Source organism: Diachasmimorpha longicaudata, chromosome 19, assembly GCF_034640455.1.
Source record: "Diachasmimorpha longicaudata isolate KC_UGA_2023 chromosome 19, iyDiaLong2, whole genome shotgun sequence".
Classification (NCBI taxonomy): domain Eukaryota; kingdom Metazoa; phylum Arthropoda; class Insecta; order Hymenoptera; family Braconidae; genus Diachasmimorpha; species Diachasmimorpha longicaudata.
In genome coordinates this window covers 3,140,004-3,159,185 of record NC_087243.1, presented here as the reverse complement: position 1 = coordinate 3,159,185, position 19,182 = coordinate 3,140,004, and the positions used below count along the sequence as shown (strand labels likewise).

At 41.1% G+C, this 19,182-nt stretch overlaps 3 protein-coding genes across 5 annotated transcripts; all 3 read right to left on the bottom strand.

Annotated features, from left to right (window-relative positions):
• Nucleotides 1-3,538: 3,538 nt before the first annotated feature.
• Nucleotides 3,539-10,162, bottom strand: LOC135171193 (transcription factor Sox-21-B-like). The gene is made up of 2 exons (XM_064137576.1): nt 6,438-10,162; nt 3,539-5,717 (listed from the first exon to the last, which is right to left on the bottom strand). The coding sequence occupies exons 1-2, from the start codon at nt 6,638-6,640 to the stop codon at nt 4,874-4,876; spliced, it is 1,047 nt and encodes a 348-aa protein (XP_063993646.1). The 5' UTR covers nt 6,641-10,162; the 3' UTR covers nt 3,539-4,873.
• A 2,692-nt stretch (nt 10,163-12,854) lies between these two features.
• LOC135171180 (peroxisomal ATPase PEX1) lies at nt 12,855-17,995 on the bottom strand. Of its 3 annotated transcripts, none has more exons than XM_064137552.1 (8): nt 17,865-17,995; nt 17,214-17,327; nt 16,918-17,136; nt 16,721-16,835; nt 14,397-16,410; nt 13,912-14,272; nt 13,288-13,388; nt 12,855-13,140 (listed from the first exon to the last, which is right to left on the bottom strand). In XM_064137552.1, the coding sequence occupies exons 2-8, from the start codon at nt 17,304-17,306 to the stop codon at nt 13,068-13,070; spliced, it is 2,976 nt and encodes a 991-aa protein (XP_063993622.1). In that variant the 5' UTR covers nt 17,307-17,327; nt 17,865-17,995; the 3' UTR covers nt 12,855-13,067. The 3 variants fall into 3 exon arrangements, with proteins under 3 accessions (XP_063993622.1, XP_063993621.1, XP_063993623.1); XM_064137551.1 differs by having other exon boundaries at nt 17,500-17,903; XM_064137553.1 differs by lacking the exons at nt 12,855-13,140; nt 13,288-13,388 and having other exon boundaries at nt 14,105-14,331; nt 17,214-17,908.
• Nucleotides 17,960-19,049, bottom strand: LOC135171181 (uncharacterized). The gene is made up of 3 exons (XM_064137554.1): nt 18,830-19,049; nt 18,562-18,763; nt 17,960-18,464 (listed from the first exon to the last, which is right to left on the bottom strand). Exons 1-3 carry the CDS (start codon nt 18,930-18,932, stop codon nt 18,029-18,031), a joined length of 741 nt encoding a protein of 246 aa, XP_063993624.1. The 5' UTR covers nt 18,933-19,049; the 3' UTR covers nt 17,960-18,028.
• Between the last annotated feature and the right edge of the window lie 133 nt (nt 19,050-19,182).

The window sequence follows — 19,182 nt, the reverse complement described above, 5'->3', positions numbered from 1 at the left end:
AGGTCCCCATTAGTCTCCCGCCAATATTATTAATTAGAATAATTAATTCTCTCATTTAATGCACGTCCTGCGAGGACGGAAGTCGTGGAGAGACCTCTTCTGACGGAATTCGATTTCCCACGCGATAAAATTGCCGGCCAAGGGTACGAGGGTCCCTGGGACCCCCAGGACCCTCGACCCTTATAATAGCGGTAGGTAAACGAGAACCCTAGGGGTTGAAATACGGGTGAATAGTCTCAGGAGCTGCGTTAGTTCAGACAGAGCGCGCTGGCAAGTGGTAAAACTCAGGATTTTCCCCGTCGGCTGTCGGTATACGACTGATCAGAGAATCTACTTTACCATGTTCCAAAGCACTCCATCTTTACCTACATTAGCTGGATATCATCGACGATCAGTTATCAATGTCCATTGACATTCCCCCAATTTAATTAGAATTTTTAATGATTAAAATTTCACGAAAAAAAATCAATTTCCTGCATTTTTTCGTTTTTCTCAAGTCAATCATGACATTTGTCAATAAACTATTATCAACAATGTTATATTGAATGCAAATATTAATAATTTACGTCGGGGAACAATAATACCCCTCTAGAATTCGTAATAAAACCCCTCGAAACGTCGAATTATTTTTCAAAAATAAAAAATCCCTCCGGTAAATCCACACCCCCATTTCTCCACCTGCCGCACCCCTTCCCAACCCCCACGACATTCACCGAAACACTGTACCCAGGAAATTGCCAACTGTGGTAGTGATACTGGGGTGAAAACGACAGTGAGTTGGTCGATAAAAACGACCCCCCCAATAGACAAGAAAACGAGAGCTCCGATAAGTCCAACTCACCCCCATGTATAGGTGAAAAAGAAAATTTGTACATACCCCCAAAGTGAATCGATATGCTTCCAGTTAAATCCCACAAAGAGATCTGCCTCTTTACGTCATATTTATTCCGGCAGTCGTGTGTGACAGCACCGCCGACTGTCGTCCGAACTGAAGGACAATTTTGATGAGATAACCGAAAGCCCCCACATGCACATTACCGGGGGTATACCGTATCCACTGGCCACCCTGGCCACCCTGTTATCCCAGCAAAGGAGGAGCAAAAAAAGAGAAATAAAGAAAGTAAAAAAAAAAAAAAAAACGTTTCTCCCAACGGAGGCAAATCTCTTCTTTGGAATTCGGCCATGCGAAATAAGCCAACGGTTGTGAATACTAACGTGAATACGATGTGGATCGAGTCGCATCACACACACGTGTTTCTATTGCAACGAACTTTAATACTGAAGTGTCGTATGTGGTACCAATATCTGGATGGATACTCTCGGGGAGTTGATTCGTTCCCGGTGAGATTCATTTTATGTGCTTCGTGAACACACACGCCTCGGTGAAAATCTTTTTTCTCTTCTGTTGTTGGGATTTGATTAAAAAAGTCTTCGAAAATGGTTTTGGGGAGTAGACAAATTAGAGGGAGGGAATTATCAACTTGAGGGGATGAAAGAGAAATATTTTTTCATTGAAAAAATAATTCAAGAATAAAACCAGTAGTTTATGATTTTTTTATGTACCTCCACTGCTGATTTACATTAAATTAAATATGTCAAACGATCCAATCAACCCTCCCCCCCCCCTCCCCTGGCCCAATGTGTATTAAAAATATAATTAATGTCTCAACATGTCGTGATAATCCAAAGAAAATAATAATTTTTTTTTATGAAAATATCAATTGAAAAAATATTTTCCAGTTCACACACCCCCATTTATAAATTCCCTTCGAGTATATAAGGTGTGGGGGTATGTAATAGTGAGCCCGAATGGGAGTGGGTGCTCTGCCGACAATGAGAACATTCTTCGTCTACAATAGCACTGACAATCGGCCACGAATTCACCTCCCGCATATCAATGAAAGTACAGCTTTGTCCGTAACACTCGACTTTTTTTTTTTTTTCCACCCCCTTTTTTCATTTTCCCTCTATCCAGCTATATGTCGGCATTATACACCAGGTCGTGTGGATTTTTCGTAAGTATACAAACCCAAAATGATGGATGATTTAATGTTCTATTTCCCTCCCCAGTTGGAGTTTCAGCGATTGTGATAAGGGGTGAGGGGGTTGGAGTGGATGAAAAAGACGATTTTATGATGTGTCGGGTGTCATCAGTTCTCTACAAACAATGAGGCTGCATTCACTGGTACATTGTTAAAGGGACAACTGCGTTATCGTAGACAAACCTGAAATCACTGACGGTATCATCACACCAGGATCCGATTACGAGGGTAATAAAAACCGTTGTCGGGTGGTTAATGCTGTACAGACCGATACTCACTACACGCCGTCCATTTTGCATTCAATTCGTTCGCGATTTATTATTATGGGGGGTTGGTATCGGTTTTTCCCAGATATTGAGAGAAAATGTAATGCACTGAGGGAAGAAATGACTTGTGACAGAGAAATTTCCAATTATTTTGTGGATAAAAAATATTATGACAATGTCAATAATCATTTGGGGGGTTAATTCACCCAGGAGTATGGAACAAATTAGTCCTGGGGTAATCAGAACATTTTTAGGTGAAAATGCAGTCGTGGGTGTAGTTCAATAATAAATCATCAGTGGTAAACGGCAGTGGGTAGTCAGACACTGTCGGCTCCCTCCATTGTCCAGGTCCTGTTGATTTCCGGCCCTCCGCGGGGAAGACGACTGGCTGATTGTGTCATTGTTTCCTATCCCAGTGTGATTCGCATAGGAACTGACAGTCTACTACGCAATAAACTCACAGTATTATACTGCCATTTGCATAAAATATTTCATTATTTTTAATGCGATTGTTCGTCCCTCTAATTGAGAATTATAATTGGAAATTCCTCCATCGATTTTAACAATGTTTACCCTGTGATGTCGTCAACTAAACAAATTATTTTAATTATAAAAAATACTTCGATTTATTTCGATAGTTCAGGGGATGAAATTAGTTGTGGGGGATGATACGATTGAATATCGAATACAGACTTCGAAAAAAAAAAGGTCATATACTAGTTCATGTGATAAGATCATCATATTTCCTGTGGACAGTCATATATAAGGAAAACTTATGCAAGACGTAAATTCCCAAGGTCTTCTCCAGGGTTTATCTTATCGGGTGGTGAGTTTACCAGTAACTGAGACTCGGATACTATTTGAAAATTGAAAAATCTACCCGTCGCACTCTCGCCCTTTCGATCACTATCCACCGGATGTTCCGGGCCGAGGTACGAGTGTCAGTGTCAACCAATGGCCGATGGGGGAGGACGGGTGGGGGTATAAAAAAAAAATTCAATTGTGAGAATTGTCCCTAATGCCGCGAGACAATTGTTATTATTAATGGGACTTTTGCCAGTGGCACAGATAAGGAGTCGCTTCTGGCCCTCCCTCGGAGCTCTATTATACTTCCTTTCATATTTTCCCTCTCGCCTTATTCTTTTTTTTTTTCTTACTCCATTTTCCATCCAACTGTTATCTTAGTACGACGAAGGCGTGATTGCCTTTATGGGGGAAGAAAGGGTCTTTTGCCGGTACGATAATGTCGTTTTGTGCGCGCGGCGGGCAACCACGAGACGCCCTGACGCTTATCAGAAATAAAAGTCAAAGGGGTCGAGTCTTTCTTGACTTCACTGGAGTCGCGAAGGAAGATCCTGGGGTTGGGTGGAATATTCAAATGGAGAATTGCAGATATTGTTTGTAGATTAATTGATAATAACAATTCACGAATTCATTCAGTTCCTTCTATATTTGAACACCACTTTACATTAAAAAAATTGGAGTAACAAAACGAAATTATATTGTTCAACTAAAACTTAATGATAAGGTAACAAAATACTGAGGATTTTCGGTGATTTTCACCGGTTGTTTTTAATAATTAAATCTAGATAATAATGTACATGGATTAATTGAACGTACGAACAGGTTACGACATATTTTGGGGACATTTTCAATCCATGAAATTGTTTATGACCCTCGATGTTTACAAAATCATTGGTATTTTTAATTTACATGAAGAACGTAAAGTATCAGTCGCGTTGATAATTATTTAATTAAGTACTAGGGCAAATGAACAACGGACAGATCGAATGATCTGTTCTTTATTGTTATTTGTGATTATAGATTAATTGTTTATCGTAGTATATACATACAGATATGTATAATTCACGGAAGATTTGATAAAAATATTCCGACTCGATTATAGTACGTTTATATTGAGATTTTTGACTCGTGAAAAAAGTCATCTGGTTTGTTATAAAGTAATTTGAATTTTACTTCGCTTTTAACTAATTAGCATTGACTACATTTTCATGGAACTCTAACAGTTGAGTTATTAGAGTAAATTTTAAATACAAACACAGCACCGTCAGTTTTATTAAATAATCTAGAGCTAAAAATGAACGATTTTGGTGAATCGTTCAGTATTTTCAAAGGATTTCCCTCGTCTCTATTTCCCCGAAATATCCAAAATCCAAAATTCCACTCTCCCCCTTACGAAACCCTCCCCCAAATTTAATATCCAACAAAAGGAAAATGAAGTGCCGATAAAATTGTCATCTCCCTCTGAAAATTCCTTGAAATACTGACCGATTCACCCCCAGATGCCAAAAAACCTCTCACCCCCTGATCTCAAATAAATTGCATTATCCCTTACCTCACCACCCCCTCGGCCCTTCAAAATTATCGCTCATCATCGACAACTTCGACTTGTCCATTCAAACTGCTGCTGGTAGCCGTGAAATTGGCCGGACGGTTAATTGGCGAGAGAATCGGTTCAACTCTCCACCAATCAGGTGGTGTCGTCCAGCAGCTGGAGACGAGGTTCCCCCGAAAATTGATATCAGGGAGAACCGGAAGCGGTCTTCAAATAACATGACTCCGTGTCCCCGTGATTGTTGGCGAGCATGAAGACGCTGGAGATGGTGACGACGTCAAACTCTGAACAGAGAATGAGTTGTCACTGGTGGTTGATGTCGTCTCCTTGCGTTCAGGTGTTGGTGATAGGGCTGGGTAGAGTGTCTTCTCCTTGGACTTATCAGTCTTGTCAACTGGGACAAGGGATATCGAGGGGTAGATCGTCATGCTCGCTTGCTCATTAGTCTTGCTCCGATAGTAAATGTCATCACCGCTGCCCTCCGCTCCCCGCTGTCGTTCCTCATCGAAGGAGTTCCCGAAGGACTCGTTATCAGACCCCATTTTGCTGAGGTTCTGGGGCAGGTAGGACTGCCTTTTGGACGTGTCCTTGCTGGCTGGAGGACTGGGTGGTGATGGACAGCTGCAGTTGCCCTGAACGCAGGAGGTGGGCGATGCTGTCATCAGCCGGGGCCAACCCCCTGTCACCTGGGGGTGATTGCTGTAGAAGGAACTGGCAGAACCGTAGATCGCCTGGAAGGTCAGGTCGGCTGCTAGCTTCCCACCATTCAGACTGTCTCCACTCAGCTTGTGCTGGATCGCTGGGTAGAGGGAGTATGGGAACGACGGGAAGAACCTCGGGATCTTCAGGTCGTCGTGACTGAGGAGGTGATGGGGGTGGGCTGGGGGTAACGACGGCGGCAGGAGACCCCTGGATATACCCCCGAGGGAGTCGTTGTGAGGGGACAGCAGCGGTGACAGACTAAATCCAAATTTGTTCTCCTTCTTCAGGAGTGACTTCGGCTTTCTTCGGGGACGATATTTGTAGTCCGGGTGCTCCTTCATGTGCAGCGTCCTGAAAATCATTATCAGAACTAGGGGTGAGTCTGCTATGATTACCTTTCGGGTGATTAATAAATAATATAATAATAAATTAATCCAAATGACTTTCTCGTTCTCCCGAACAAAATCTCCAGTTCCAGCGGCGAAATTTATTTATAAAAATTCTTCCCATCGATTGGATGAGTCGATTCAACTATCACCGAGTTAACAACAATAATAATAGCGAGGCAATAACTATGAGGAATTTGTCGACCGTCATACAGCATTTGAATAACCGAGAAGAGCATCAGTGAAACGGCCAGCGTATAGGTTGCCGGGGGTTGTACGGGGGTTGAGAGGGTCGCGCACACTGAGCCCCCGTAGCGGGGAGTAAATCCTTTTAAATCCACACAATTGCGACAATGGAGCTTTATTTGTTATCTCGAGGGCCACATTGTGAGTTGCCGTGAACGAACGGACAGATTACGTTAAGCCAGTGACAGCGCGGCTTCAACGGAACGCCCGGTTTTCTATACTATATTCCATATATAGATATAATGTACAGCTACAGGCCAGGCTGTTCCACCACCAACGACTTATCATCCTGCTTTTTATTTTTACGATCTCGCTCCACATAAAAATAGATTTCACATAATTCCGGGGGGAGGAGGCGACAAAAGAGCGTTTTGTCTCTTTTTTTGGAGGAACCGTCAGACGGATTTTTAGGGAATTTAACGAGTTTGGAATGACGTACCTCAATCGTTTGGCCTCGTCGATGAAGGGCCTCTTGTCGGACTCACTCAGGAGCTTCCACTCCGCTCCCAATCGCTTCGATATCTCCGAGTTGTGCATCTTCGGATTCTCCTGGGCCATTTTTCGTCGCTGGCCCCGGGACCACACCATAAACGCGTTCATCGGGCGCTTTATGTGCTCGTTGTGAAGTGCTTTCGATGACATTTTTCAGATATCGTTGATTATATCGTCAGTCTCGGGGTTGTATCGACGGATATGCCGTCACCTGTGACCACTCCACACGACCCGACGCACGATCACATGGCGATTATACTCGATCACTTCAGGAAGATACGTAATCAGTAAATATTACGGAAATCTTCACGCAATCGGGAATTATTTCTCCGTTAAATTTAACTGACGGAGTCGTTGACTTGACCCGACGTTTCCCACGTTCACTCGCGTTTTTTTTAAAATTTTCCTCACGTTTTTTTATAACAATTACGCAATTTTCCCGTCTGACTATTCAATAATTTATCACTTCACACCTTCACACACTCACAAAATTACAAAGAAATCCCCTAATTATTCGGATTATCGTTTAATTGCCTCGACGATTCATCCACTCGTTTCCTCGTGAACGGGAGCAGACGTTGTGCTTCACCCGTTGACGTATTACAAAGTGACAAAGTATGTTACACTGCCAGGTCGAATTGTCGTGGTCGTCTACAGTGCACCCCGAGCAGCGGTGGTTTTCGGGTTTGTCTCAGCGACGACCGAGATGAAGAAAGATGGACAAAGAGAGGGAGGGAAAGGGGGATGAAAAAAAAAAAACAAGCGTGGTGAGGTGCCGTGGGGTAAGTACTCGGTGGGAAAGAGCAGCCAACCGGACCGCTCCGTCGGCTCCCACCACAAAGCCAGGGCGGCTATTGGCTCACTCCGAGACATGGCGTCCGATATATTACGACTGCGAAGTAGTTGTCGCTGCAACAGGTGGGAGGCTTATCTCTCTGTGTTGGCATTGACAAACTCTCCCCGTTCCTCACCCCTACAAACTCACCACCGAGCGAACTGGGAGTCCTTTCGAGGAATTGCGAGAGTCAAATTGTGGCGGCTGGGGATTATTGAATGTTCTGGGGGTAATTGGGGGATTGAAACATTGATTGGAAAACGCAATCATTTCCGTTGGTTGATATATTTTTTTTTTAATTTTGCGGAGGGAATTGTGGGGGCAAAAGGGGTTTTTGCAGGTGAAGGGAGAAAATTGAGGGATAATTGTTTATATATTAATTAAAAATTAATACTCTGTTTATACACTAGAGTAAAATACTAGTGTATAAACGAGGGTTCGTTGGAGTTAATTAATGAAAAAAAATAAATAAACATTTGTGTTTAACAGGGGAAAATAGAGAGAGGTTTGCAGATAAGATCCAAGAAAATTGATACGTTGGGAATCTCCCACTCCATTCACAACGCAATTTTTTTTTTTTAGCTTTGAATTTGATGATAGCAGGGGCGTGAATGTATCGCATTGGGGGTGGGATGCCACGCGACCACTGATTATACCATTCATCGGGTGAGTAGGACGAAAGAGAGGGGAAAGGGTCATAAACGCTGTCACCCATTCGCACCAAAATGCTTCCACTCTTCTCTTTTGAATACTCCACTCGTCAATGTAATTTTCTTCTTCATACGGGATTCGTATGCTTAAACATTTTTGATGGTTGTTGTCCGTGCGTCATTCATGGGACTTGTTCGATCGATTTTTCCGGGGGAGAATCGAGGTGCGAGGTTTTTACCGAATAACAGACGTTCGTTTCTTATTTATTCAACGATCAAATGATATTCCGAGGGTTCGGGACATCAACTCCTCCAGGAATTGTTTTTTTTATTAAATATATGTCTATTAATCATTGTGTTAATGATTATTAACATAATCAATCCCACGGAGTTAAAAAAAAAAATGGGGAACAGAAATTTCAATCCCATTCGACCATTTCACTTGTTTATCGTTTATTTCAATTGTTTATTTCATGGAAAAAAATTTTAAATAATAATTAATCGAAGGGAAGGACCTGGTCTTTGTTGTTGATAAGTGGCATGACGTATTTTTGCGTTTATTTAATTTTTAGGAATTTTTATTGAGATCGTGTCGACTCCCCCCGCGATTTTTTTTGAAGATCGATAAAATTGAAAAGTGTGTTATTCGAATCGCCCATTAGATTATGATTTTATGATATATTCTGTGCACGGTCTGGGGCTGTTGATGTATTCATCGGGTGTAGCACAACGGAACTGTATAAAATACTGCCATTCCATTTTACCTTCAACGGCAATAACTTATTGTTGCTGCGTATTCCTATTTTGATTTGACAGTTGCACATGTTGTAATGCGTTTGGTGAATTCAATGCGGAGGAAATTAGCTCAATCATTTATGGGGGTTGAAGAACCACATAAACTCCGTGGAATGATAAATAACGATAACATTTAATTATTCATCATCGAACAACGTGAATTTAGTCGTCCGAAAACCTGAAGAGAAACAAAATTGAAGGGAAAATAAATTGATTTGTCGATTAATTGGGGAAACATTTTTTTAATTATTTGTTTTAAAATTAGAAATATTTTTCAGGGCGCGGAAATACTTCATAACTACCCCAACAAATTGAATAACAAACTGAGACGAATGGGGTGGGCGACGGAGGGTAGGGGGTGAGTAAAATGTCTCGACTCCTTACAACTTCGTTAAAGCGCAAAATTTTCTCGTGAAAGAGATTAGTTTGCATAAATACCACCGCTCGCCGCATTTTTTATCCCTGATTACTGTTTCTTGAAAAGTTAATTTCATTACCAAGTTGACAAGTCAACATTCGCATTTCACTAGCAACTTTGTATCGTGTTTTTCCATCTCCAGTGAAATTTAAGGTGAAAAGTGCAGATGCAAAGGTGAGTTTACAATGTCCTCATGATTTTGGGGATGAATAACGCTTGATTCTTACACCCGGGGTAAAATGTCTCGGTAAATATCCAACTACTCATCCCTCTCGACGAACTTTGGGGGGGGGGTAATCGCTGGACGAATGGGAGAAAATAAAATTGTTCTGTTTGTCGAGTAGCTCTTGTAATCGAATTATCCGACACTTTGTCATATTTTCTTTTCATTCGACACGAGTGCACAGGGGGTGGGTTGATCGAGTGCTGTAGCATTTTTCTATCACTGACTGTATCGAGAAAAAGAACTATTGTTGGTAATTTAAGAAAATAATCTCTGGTTTTTATACGATAAATATTTTAATTTAATTGAAACTCAATAAAATCCCATTTCATTTAATATTAATGAATCAATTTGTTTGCGATTTTTTTTATTTACAAGAGAGTCCAATAATAACTACAGTTAACAAACCAACAGTTATTTATTAAATTTATTTATATAAATAAAAAAAAACAATTTTTCTAGAATTTTTTCTCTCAAAAACCGAAACGTCCGGATAATCGCACCTCAATTACGTCAAAAATTCGTTAAAAAATGGGCTTTCGAATGTAGCGCTAGAATGGATATTTCAATCGAGAGAAGGCCTTTTATCCAGTGGATGCGCAAAACGTTTATAAACGTGGATAGGTTGGTTGCCGTTGATATTTACGAGGCGACGAGGCATAAGTAACGCTGTTTGTGGCAATTTCTTGTTTCCATTAGGTTCACCGGCCTGCGGGCTACAATCTCCTCCTCTATACTGCTTCGTATCCCTCAGCACCCCCTCACCCCCTTCCCTTAAAACCGTTGCGCAACTTTAACACAAGCAAACGATGCCGTACCCCCAGCCCCCGACTCACCCCCTCGCTCATAACCCAACATACACGACCTTAGAATCACTGAACAGAATCAAATGACGCGCATCACCGCCCACAATAACGGTTTCCCCCTTTTACCGTGTACCCCTCCCCCCCCCTCCCATCAACCGCCCACTCGCCACCCCCAACCCCTTGTCAACATACCAGTATCAAGTCACTATTACGCTCATTTATTTTTCGTTTAATCTTTCATTTTTTGAAGCGATTTTTCAAGTTGTTTGTGGACTTTTTTTCCCGGAGAAAATAGGGGTAAAGAGGGTGAGAAGATTAATTTCGTGACTTTTCAATCTGCTATTCTATAACTGACAATTTCGTGGAAATGCGATCAAGCGCCCAGGGAAGCAGTCGAGCGTTGTAGCCACATTGGCGTTAAATACGAGTAATCCATTTGACAGTTGGGTTTAGGGGATAATTATTTTTGGGATATCATGGGGGGAGGGTAGGGTGGGATTTTCCTGAGGTGGGAGACACCGGAAACGATTTTTCCTACGATTTTGGGGGGCGTTAAGACATTTTAAAATTGAATAGAAATTATTTCATTGCCCAGAGAACGAGGGATGATCCTGTCAATGAAATATAATTGACAGAACTGTTGGTTGTTGTCAATGTAATGCTAGTCTTGAGTCATGTGTTTTGTTCATTAATTTCCTCCAATTATGATCTGTATAAAAACGTTAATTACGCAATTTATTTTCACTCCGAAAAGTCTTTTATATGCGACAAAGAAATATTTCCAAATTGGTTATGACAGTTGGAGCTGAAGAATAACGCACAATTGGACATTGTCATCGAATTGTCGTGAATTAGATGAAAAGGGGATTCATGTAACAGAAGGGAGTAAGATTAATTAGGGCATTGTTTGAGGGAGCATTCATGGCTCACCGTTTGCTATTATTCTGCAATAACTGTATCACAGTGTGAATGCAGAGGGGTTGGTCTATCCCACACGCAATAAACACAGCCAATTATCCCTGACAATTTCTGCAATTTTGGATTTTGGTGATAAATACCTGGACTGCAATTTTCCCCACCACTCGGTCATGATTTGCCCAATAACTGTCGGAATAAGGAGATCCGCGAGGAGAAAAAAGAACAATCGATTGCCTCGTGCGAGAGATTTTTAGGCGGAAAAATTCAGGGGGGGTGGGCAGGGGGGGGGGAAGAGAAATATTAGACGTCTTAGCTGATGTTTGATACCCACCCGCAATATCGTAAATAAAGGTATAAATAAAAATGGAAAGCCGTGGGCCATTATCAAAGTTGAAAAGTATGACGCATATGGCTGTTTGGAACTGATATCTCAAAGAACACGCCTCCATGTACAGACATATATTTTCATTAAGTACAGAAAATTTTATGGCTCAAGGTACAGGAAAATTCTCTTTCAATATAAATTAAAACGACTGGATAATCGCCCCTTTTCCACCAGAATTTGCTTAATGTATAATTTAAAAAATTGACAAACCCTATGACTAATTAATTTACAATTAATTTACCCTAATTATACACCAACATTTGAAGCTAAGGTCTGCGGAATCATCTGAATAAAGTAGATAATGAAAGAAATACAATTAAATGCATCGAATTGTGCTGCAATGACGTCGAGATACTTCTAACATAAGAAGTCCTTCGATCAGATAAATAAACTATAAGAAGCTGATGACTAATCCACGCATTGTTGCATTGTATCCAGGATCCTATACCCCGAGGTATACAAACAGCAATATCGACGAATCTCCCCCGGGGCGAGCTACCTTTTTGATCAGAATAGAACTCTCATTCATGGACCCTTTATTCGGTTGTTATTGTCCCCGAGACATTGCGTGAGATAAACATGTACGTTTCACAAATGAGAATGACCCACCCCGTCATTTCTATCCATCAAATGTCCTCAACTTTTGAAAAATAATTGAAATAAGCAGAAACATCACAAACTAATTTTATTAAAACAATTGTCACTGACTCCGGGCACAATTTACCCCAAAATTCACCATTAAAACCATCTAATGCCATCTCTTTCTCACCACCAGTTCAATTCACCACTTCATCCCCCTCGCACAATAGCCTCCCCTCATCCCAACCCCTACTTCGCGATACACTAGACAGCATAACACATTTTAGATGTAATAATGTGTATAACTCCGTGCATCCTCCGCCGCGAAAGCGACGAGGAAGTGGCTTGCGCCAAAGTTAAATTAAATCATTACGTTAGCATCTAATATTATAGTTTATCTAGTAAGACATTAGCGTGGAGCCATGAAATATGCCTCCACTCAACACAACTTAAAATCAAGATTCTTCGAGTTAACATTTTCCCCCATCCCCTGACTGTCTTCAGGCACAGAAGCTCGCGCTACTTCCTGCCAACTCGAGTATGAAAATATTCATTATCATTGGGATTATTAATATGAAAACTTTGGAGGGGCAGAGGATTTTGGATAAGGAATTTCTCATACGTGGAAGCTGATAATGTCTTCGATTATGACTTGGCAACTTATTTATTCTCAAGTTCATTTATGTTGAAAAAATAATGGGTCAACGTTGATGACGTCTTCAGGGAGATGAATCCATTCCACGGAAAACTGTAAATTATTCTTCAGAGAGCTATTTATTAAATATAAAATTAAGAACAATATTTAACAGTGAAAAGGGGGTGGAACCGAATCGCTTTATCTGGAGACGTTAATTAAACTGTCTAATGAGGTTTCTGTCAGCTGCCGTCTTCGCCTGTCGTTATAACATTTCCATTTCATTAAAGGGCATTTATTAGTCTCAATTACAAAATCACTAATCCTAAGCTGTTTAAGCTAGAGTGGCTTTTTGTTTTATCCCCAGGTCATCAGGAACATTCCCTCCATTCATAAATCGATTGTATCTGAAAATAAAAATCGAGGAGCAAATATTCTCCATCAGAATTCTATTCCAGACATTTTCACTGAAATAAAATTGTCCAAAAAACGTCTCAAATGCAGTTAAATCACCCCCCACAAGGTATTAATTTTTTTATTCATGTAACACTCACATCCTATTGAATTTGCTAATCTCCCCAGTCGTCAGAGACGGTTGAGTGTCCTCCAGTGATCGAATCAACATGTCCTGAGTGATTCTCATCCCCTCGAAGCTCTGAATAAAGAAAATAATTCGAGTTTTGGTGGATAAAAATACGTCGGGAGTGCATTATAATAACGCATGAGATAAGGAATAAGCTCCTCGACAATCAGCCAGGCGTATCCTGTGATGAAGGGGGCCACACTGGGGGGGAGTGCCCTGGCATGCGCTAATGAAGCTGCCAACGCTCGCTATCCCCTGTTATATTACATACCTACTTATCTAAGTACTAAGTAACTGAAGATAACTGCTCGTGATATCATCAGAATCCGTTATTAATTTTCCAACGCCCGTACAGGGAAGAATATTCGTGATTTAATTAGATTTCAACGGGTTCTACTCTCGATCTCATTAATCAATCATTAAATTCAGTGCATTTGAACAACATTAATATTTAATTAAGCAATTCAAACCGTTGAGAATCATCCAATGAACTAGCAGAACTTACAAACGATTGAATGAATATTTTTTTAATGATTTGATCATAAAAATTATTCATTTAGGTATTTGTTAATGAAAATTAGAGGATTGTGCTTACGTTAGATTCTTCCAATCGCTCCTCCACAGCGTTCAGCCGAGCTTGCGTGATGACAGCATTGAGATCAGCTCCGGTAAACCCACTTGTCATTTTTGCCAATGCCACGAGGTCAAGATGTTTAACATCGATGGACTGGCGTTTGCACAAGGTATCAAGGATTGTTGCCCTTGTTTGCTCATCCGGAAGTGGACAGAGTAACGATTTGTCAAGACGACCCGGCCTCAGTAAAGCCGGATCCAACAGATCGGGCCTCGATGAGGCCGCCACGATAGCGACTCCTTCACGACCCTCGACACCATCAAATTGGGTCAAAAGTTGATTTACCACTCGATCTGTTACACCGGTGGAGTCGTGGCCTCGCCTGGGACCAAAGTAATCACGATTACATTTATCAATGACTTTATCCAGGAAATTAAACTCCTAAACAAATTAGTAAATAATTATCGATCGTTAAAAAACATAATCACCCCATGAAAGGCTCTTACCTCGGAGCTAAACTCTCGAATTCATCAAAAAAAACAATGCAAGGCCGGATCCTTTGGGCCTTCTCGAAGATGCTCCTCACAGCCTCCTCACTGGCCCCAATGTACCTGGATAACAACTCCGGGCCCTTGATATTAATGAAATTTAATCCACATTCCTTGGCGATGGCCCCAGCCAACATCGTCTTCCCAGTCCCCGGCATTCCATACAACAAAATTCCACTCTGGTGTCTCACAGGGGCCTTCGCGAAGAGTCCTGGGTACATCAAGGGCCACTGGAGGATCTGCCTGAGGGACTCCTTCACCCCCTCAAGGCCCCCGATATCCCCCCAGCTGTTACCTTCCCCGGAGAACAGCGACACCCCATACAGAGACAATGGCTTGATCATTCCCAGGGCCTTTGACAAATCCTCATCCTCCAGAACGACTGGGGCCCTTCCACGCTTCCAGGCAATGAACACCGACTTCTCGGACAAATCCGAGAGATCCTGGAACACCCAGCCTTCAGTCTTCCCCGAGTAAAACTCCCAATTGAAATTTTTCTCCGAAATTTCCACTTTCCCTCGCAATTTGAACTTCAGGAAGTCGATTCTCTCCTCCGCCGACAGGCTCGGGACGTTCATCATCGTCTGGAAGACGTGGACCCCTCGGGAGGGCCTCAGTCCCACCCCCAGACGCTCCATTCGGGTGCTGGAGGCCACGATAGAAATCAAGTGGGAAGACTGATAAATCGTGAAGAGACTGCTCAGCGATTCGGAAATTCTCGTGGCGTTCGTCGCATCCGGGGAATCCTCCTCGTTGTCACTCGGGCGACTCGTGATGCTGTCCAAGTTGTCCAGGAACAGTACTGAGGGCTGGTAGTACACGCAGTCGTGCATCGTCGAGGTGAAAATTTTCGAAACTGCGTCGACTTTCTTTCCCTTCAACTTTCGACAGTCCACGAAAATCGTGTTCATGAAGTTCGGAGGATTCTCCATCTTCTGCTGGAGGTGGTGGAGGAGAGTCGTCTTGCCGGTGCCAGTGGACCCGCAGATTAGAATGTTCTGTCGGGGGAAGGAATAATCCTGCGGGGTCAGGCTCATCGTGAGCATTCGCACGGAGTCTTCTAGGATTTTCTTCAACGGAGTTTCATAAACTTCCTGAGGAGGAAGATTATCCTCGAGGGTCTCTTCATTAACCTGGGTATTCCCCTCCCGAATTATTTCGATTTTTATTGTCCTCAGCTTCTCATCGTTCAGCAGAACGTGGGGGATGTCATCCGGACGGAGTTTTATTCTACATTTTCTGTCCCCCAGGGAGATCCTCGTGTTTTGGGAAATAATTAAGTCGTTCTTCGTGGAATATTGATGTACGTAATCTTTAAAATTATTCTCTAGGGTTTTTTCATCAAAATCTCCCGAGGAGAGGATTCCTAACGATGTAACTATGTTGTCCACGTTCTCCAGTGGCTCTATATGAACTTTTGTACCCAGAGGGAGACGTGAATATCTCCTTAAACCCTCTGACAACCAAATGTTCTTGTCGTCTCCGTTCGATCCAATAAATTGTTTATTTAAAAAATGCTCCACTGGGGAGAGACTTACGACCATCTCTGGCTCATTATCACTATTTCTCTGATTAGTGAGGCTGACGGGTAAATTACTGCTTTGTTTCTCTTTAAATACTCTCTTAATCCTCCCATAAATCATCGAAAAATTCTTCCTCTCGGGAAATAATTCCCTCAATCGACTCGAGAACATGAATATATTATGGGGAGACGATATTTCAGTCTCTGGAATTCCATTGACTCTATATTTTTCGTCCAATGACACTAGACAAATACGGAATATCTCGGGGAGCTTTGGACACCTCCAGTTCTTCATTAAAATCTCGCAATCTGTTTCGCATTTTTTAGGACGCGAATTCCGCGGAATTTTCTTTTGACTGTCACCAGAGGTTTTATCCACACTCACAGACCGAACCACAACTTCCGTGTGATTCTCAATTTTTCCGTAGCGAAAGGGGGGAGAGATTGACTCTGCAAATGAGATGATAATTTTTTTTCTATTAAAACATTTGATAAGGGGAAAAAATCCGCTGGCTGCAGACAGCGCAGGGACTCTTCCCACCCTCCCAGCACCCCCTCCACCCCTCTCGGTGCCCTTCATTGATCTTGCAATAAAGGCCGACGGCTGTTTTATAACGCGGGGGTAACTTCGTCAAATACGGACCGACTTTGAATTTATTTAGGGTTTTATTGAGTGGGGAATTTATTTTTGTCGATTTTGCGTTCGTTTCGGCGAAGAACTTAATTAGATAATTATGAAAATTCATATTCGTTGACTTACCGACGAGGAGCGTAACATTCAGGTACTTTGATAGCCAGACGACAATCGGCTGGTCCAGGGATACGATACCAACTTGATCCAGGAGTGTCGTCTCGATTTTATGAGATTTCAGGTTCTGCAGAGGACAAGAAATAAAATAAATAAATTAAATGTCTATCATTTATTCAATAATAAAAGCTGTAAAGTCATGGACTCACCACAATGTGCCAGTCCTCAACGTTGACAGTTTGAACCTGTATGTTTGTCAGTGCAGGTGGGTCAGGAACATAAGAAACATTGACTTCTGTCCCTTCTTTTATTTGCAAACATTTTCCAAACGTTGCATTTATGCATAAAAAATCACCTGGACTTGATTGTGATTGTGAAGGGGCAAAATAGAAGTCTTTCCCTTCGTGGGACACTTTTATGGCACCAGCCTGAACAATGATAAGTCGCATTTTACTAATTTTATCGATTATCTCATGAATAGAGTATTCCTTCGAAGGGTCTTTACCTGAGAGGACAATTTACGATGCCAGGGGCTGGGTACTAACACAAAAGAATCTTTCACCGGCACATATTTAACAATAAGACGTTTATCTTGCATTTTTCCCAGGTATTATATCTACTGTTTATTCGAAAACTAGTTAATTACCAGTCATTTAGCATTTATGGTGTGTTGGATACCCCAAAAATTTAGCATCAGAACTACTTTTTCCCCTCCTTAATACCTCATTACCGGTGAAAACCCGACACCATTGCAACGTTTTCCTCAATAGACAATGCTGATTAAGATTTACCTGCGACCGGTCCCAATCAACACATCTAATCCTCAGACCCAAATCTCCAGTCTCTATCCCTACCCTAATCCTCTGATAGTAATTACGTGGTGATCCCTTAATATCTCCCAGGAATATGTAATAAATTGCACTTCCAATTAGCATTGAACACGACCGATTATCTCAATAATTTGTAATCCCAGACGAGGAATTAAAATTCTGTTATTAAATAAATCCTAACCTCAATTTACAATTCTCGTTGCAATTACCAAATATCTCGAATATTTATTTATTGAAAGACTAGAATCGAGTTGTTTTACGTTCCCAAAAATAAGTAAAGCCTTTCAATTGTATTCTATTTAAATAAACAATCACATCGTTATTACACAATTGCACGTCTGTTGACATTGGACCTGGGGGCACACTCCAGAGCCTTGAAATCAGCTGTTGACTGAACGAGCGGGAAAAGACTTTACTTGTCAACATTTAAATCTCTTTATTGTCCAAAAAATCGTAGAAAGACTAATAATTAAATAAAGTAATAAATTTTCTAACGTTTAAAAATAAAATATAAAACCAAAACCAGAAAAATCGTAACGACGTAAATAATTTTTCTCATCATAACAGCACTAGCTCCACGAACACTTCTAATTATCTGATTATTCATAACAAATACGACTTTGCTCTCCTCTATTAACTGTCCTTTCGTCTCATCGTCAAGACCCTCAGCCAAGTCATTCATCCTGCTCCTGAAATTCTCTTTTAATTGGTAAATCGAATTCTTTCCAAAATCAGTTACACGATTCCCTTCTAATTTATCGGTGGATTTGAAGGGGGAAATTTTCTGAATGATCTGACGCTTTTTTCGGAGAATAATTCCACCACTTAAGAGGCCCATGTAGAGGTGGTAAACATAGGCCAAGAGGAGAATTGGTTTTGTCGATTCTACAGCTTTTAAATGAGCTAAATAACTCTTTACACTTTCCCTGAAATGTCAAATGGAAATCAATTTACTGATGAGTTTGTTCATATGATTTCGATATTTCCTGACTGATTGATTGAGGTAATTTAATTGTCATTTACCTCGATGAATGATTTTTATTCCACTCGTTCCCTAGATAATAATTCAAATCCTCCTCGAAGGCTTTAGTCCTCTCCATCTCTGGGGATATTAAATTATCAATTTCATATTTTTTGATTATGCCAGGCATTGTCTGCTCCAAATACTTGAAGATGTCGTAGAATACCAGGAGACCATCTGCCCAGACTTTATCATCTTGCAAACCTAGTTCCAGGAAATGAATATTTAGAAATTAAAATCCTCACAATTAGGTTAATTAATTAAACTCACCGAACGCCAGTTTGGCATTCACCAGGGCATCACTGACAGCATGGATTTCTCTAGTTGCTGCTCTCATTTTTTTGCAGAAGGTATCGTCCTTTGACTCCCCCATTGCAGATGACAATTAAAATGTTTTCACGTTTTAAACAAACGATAGAATTATTTAATTTTACATAAATAAATCAGCTGTGTACTATGCACTGACGCATTCCCTGTTCTGTTGCCAACAGACAGAACCCTCATGACTCGAGGTATCTCTTTTATCGACCTGTGTGTGGCCCATTTTGTAATAATCAAAGGTACTGGTATAAATAATTAAAGTACGAACAAATATTTTGATATAAAATTACATTTATTATTTA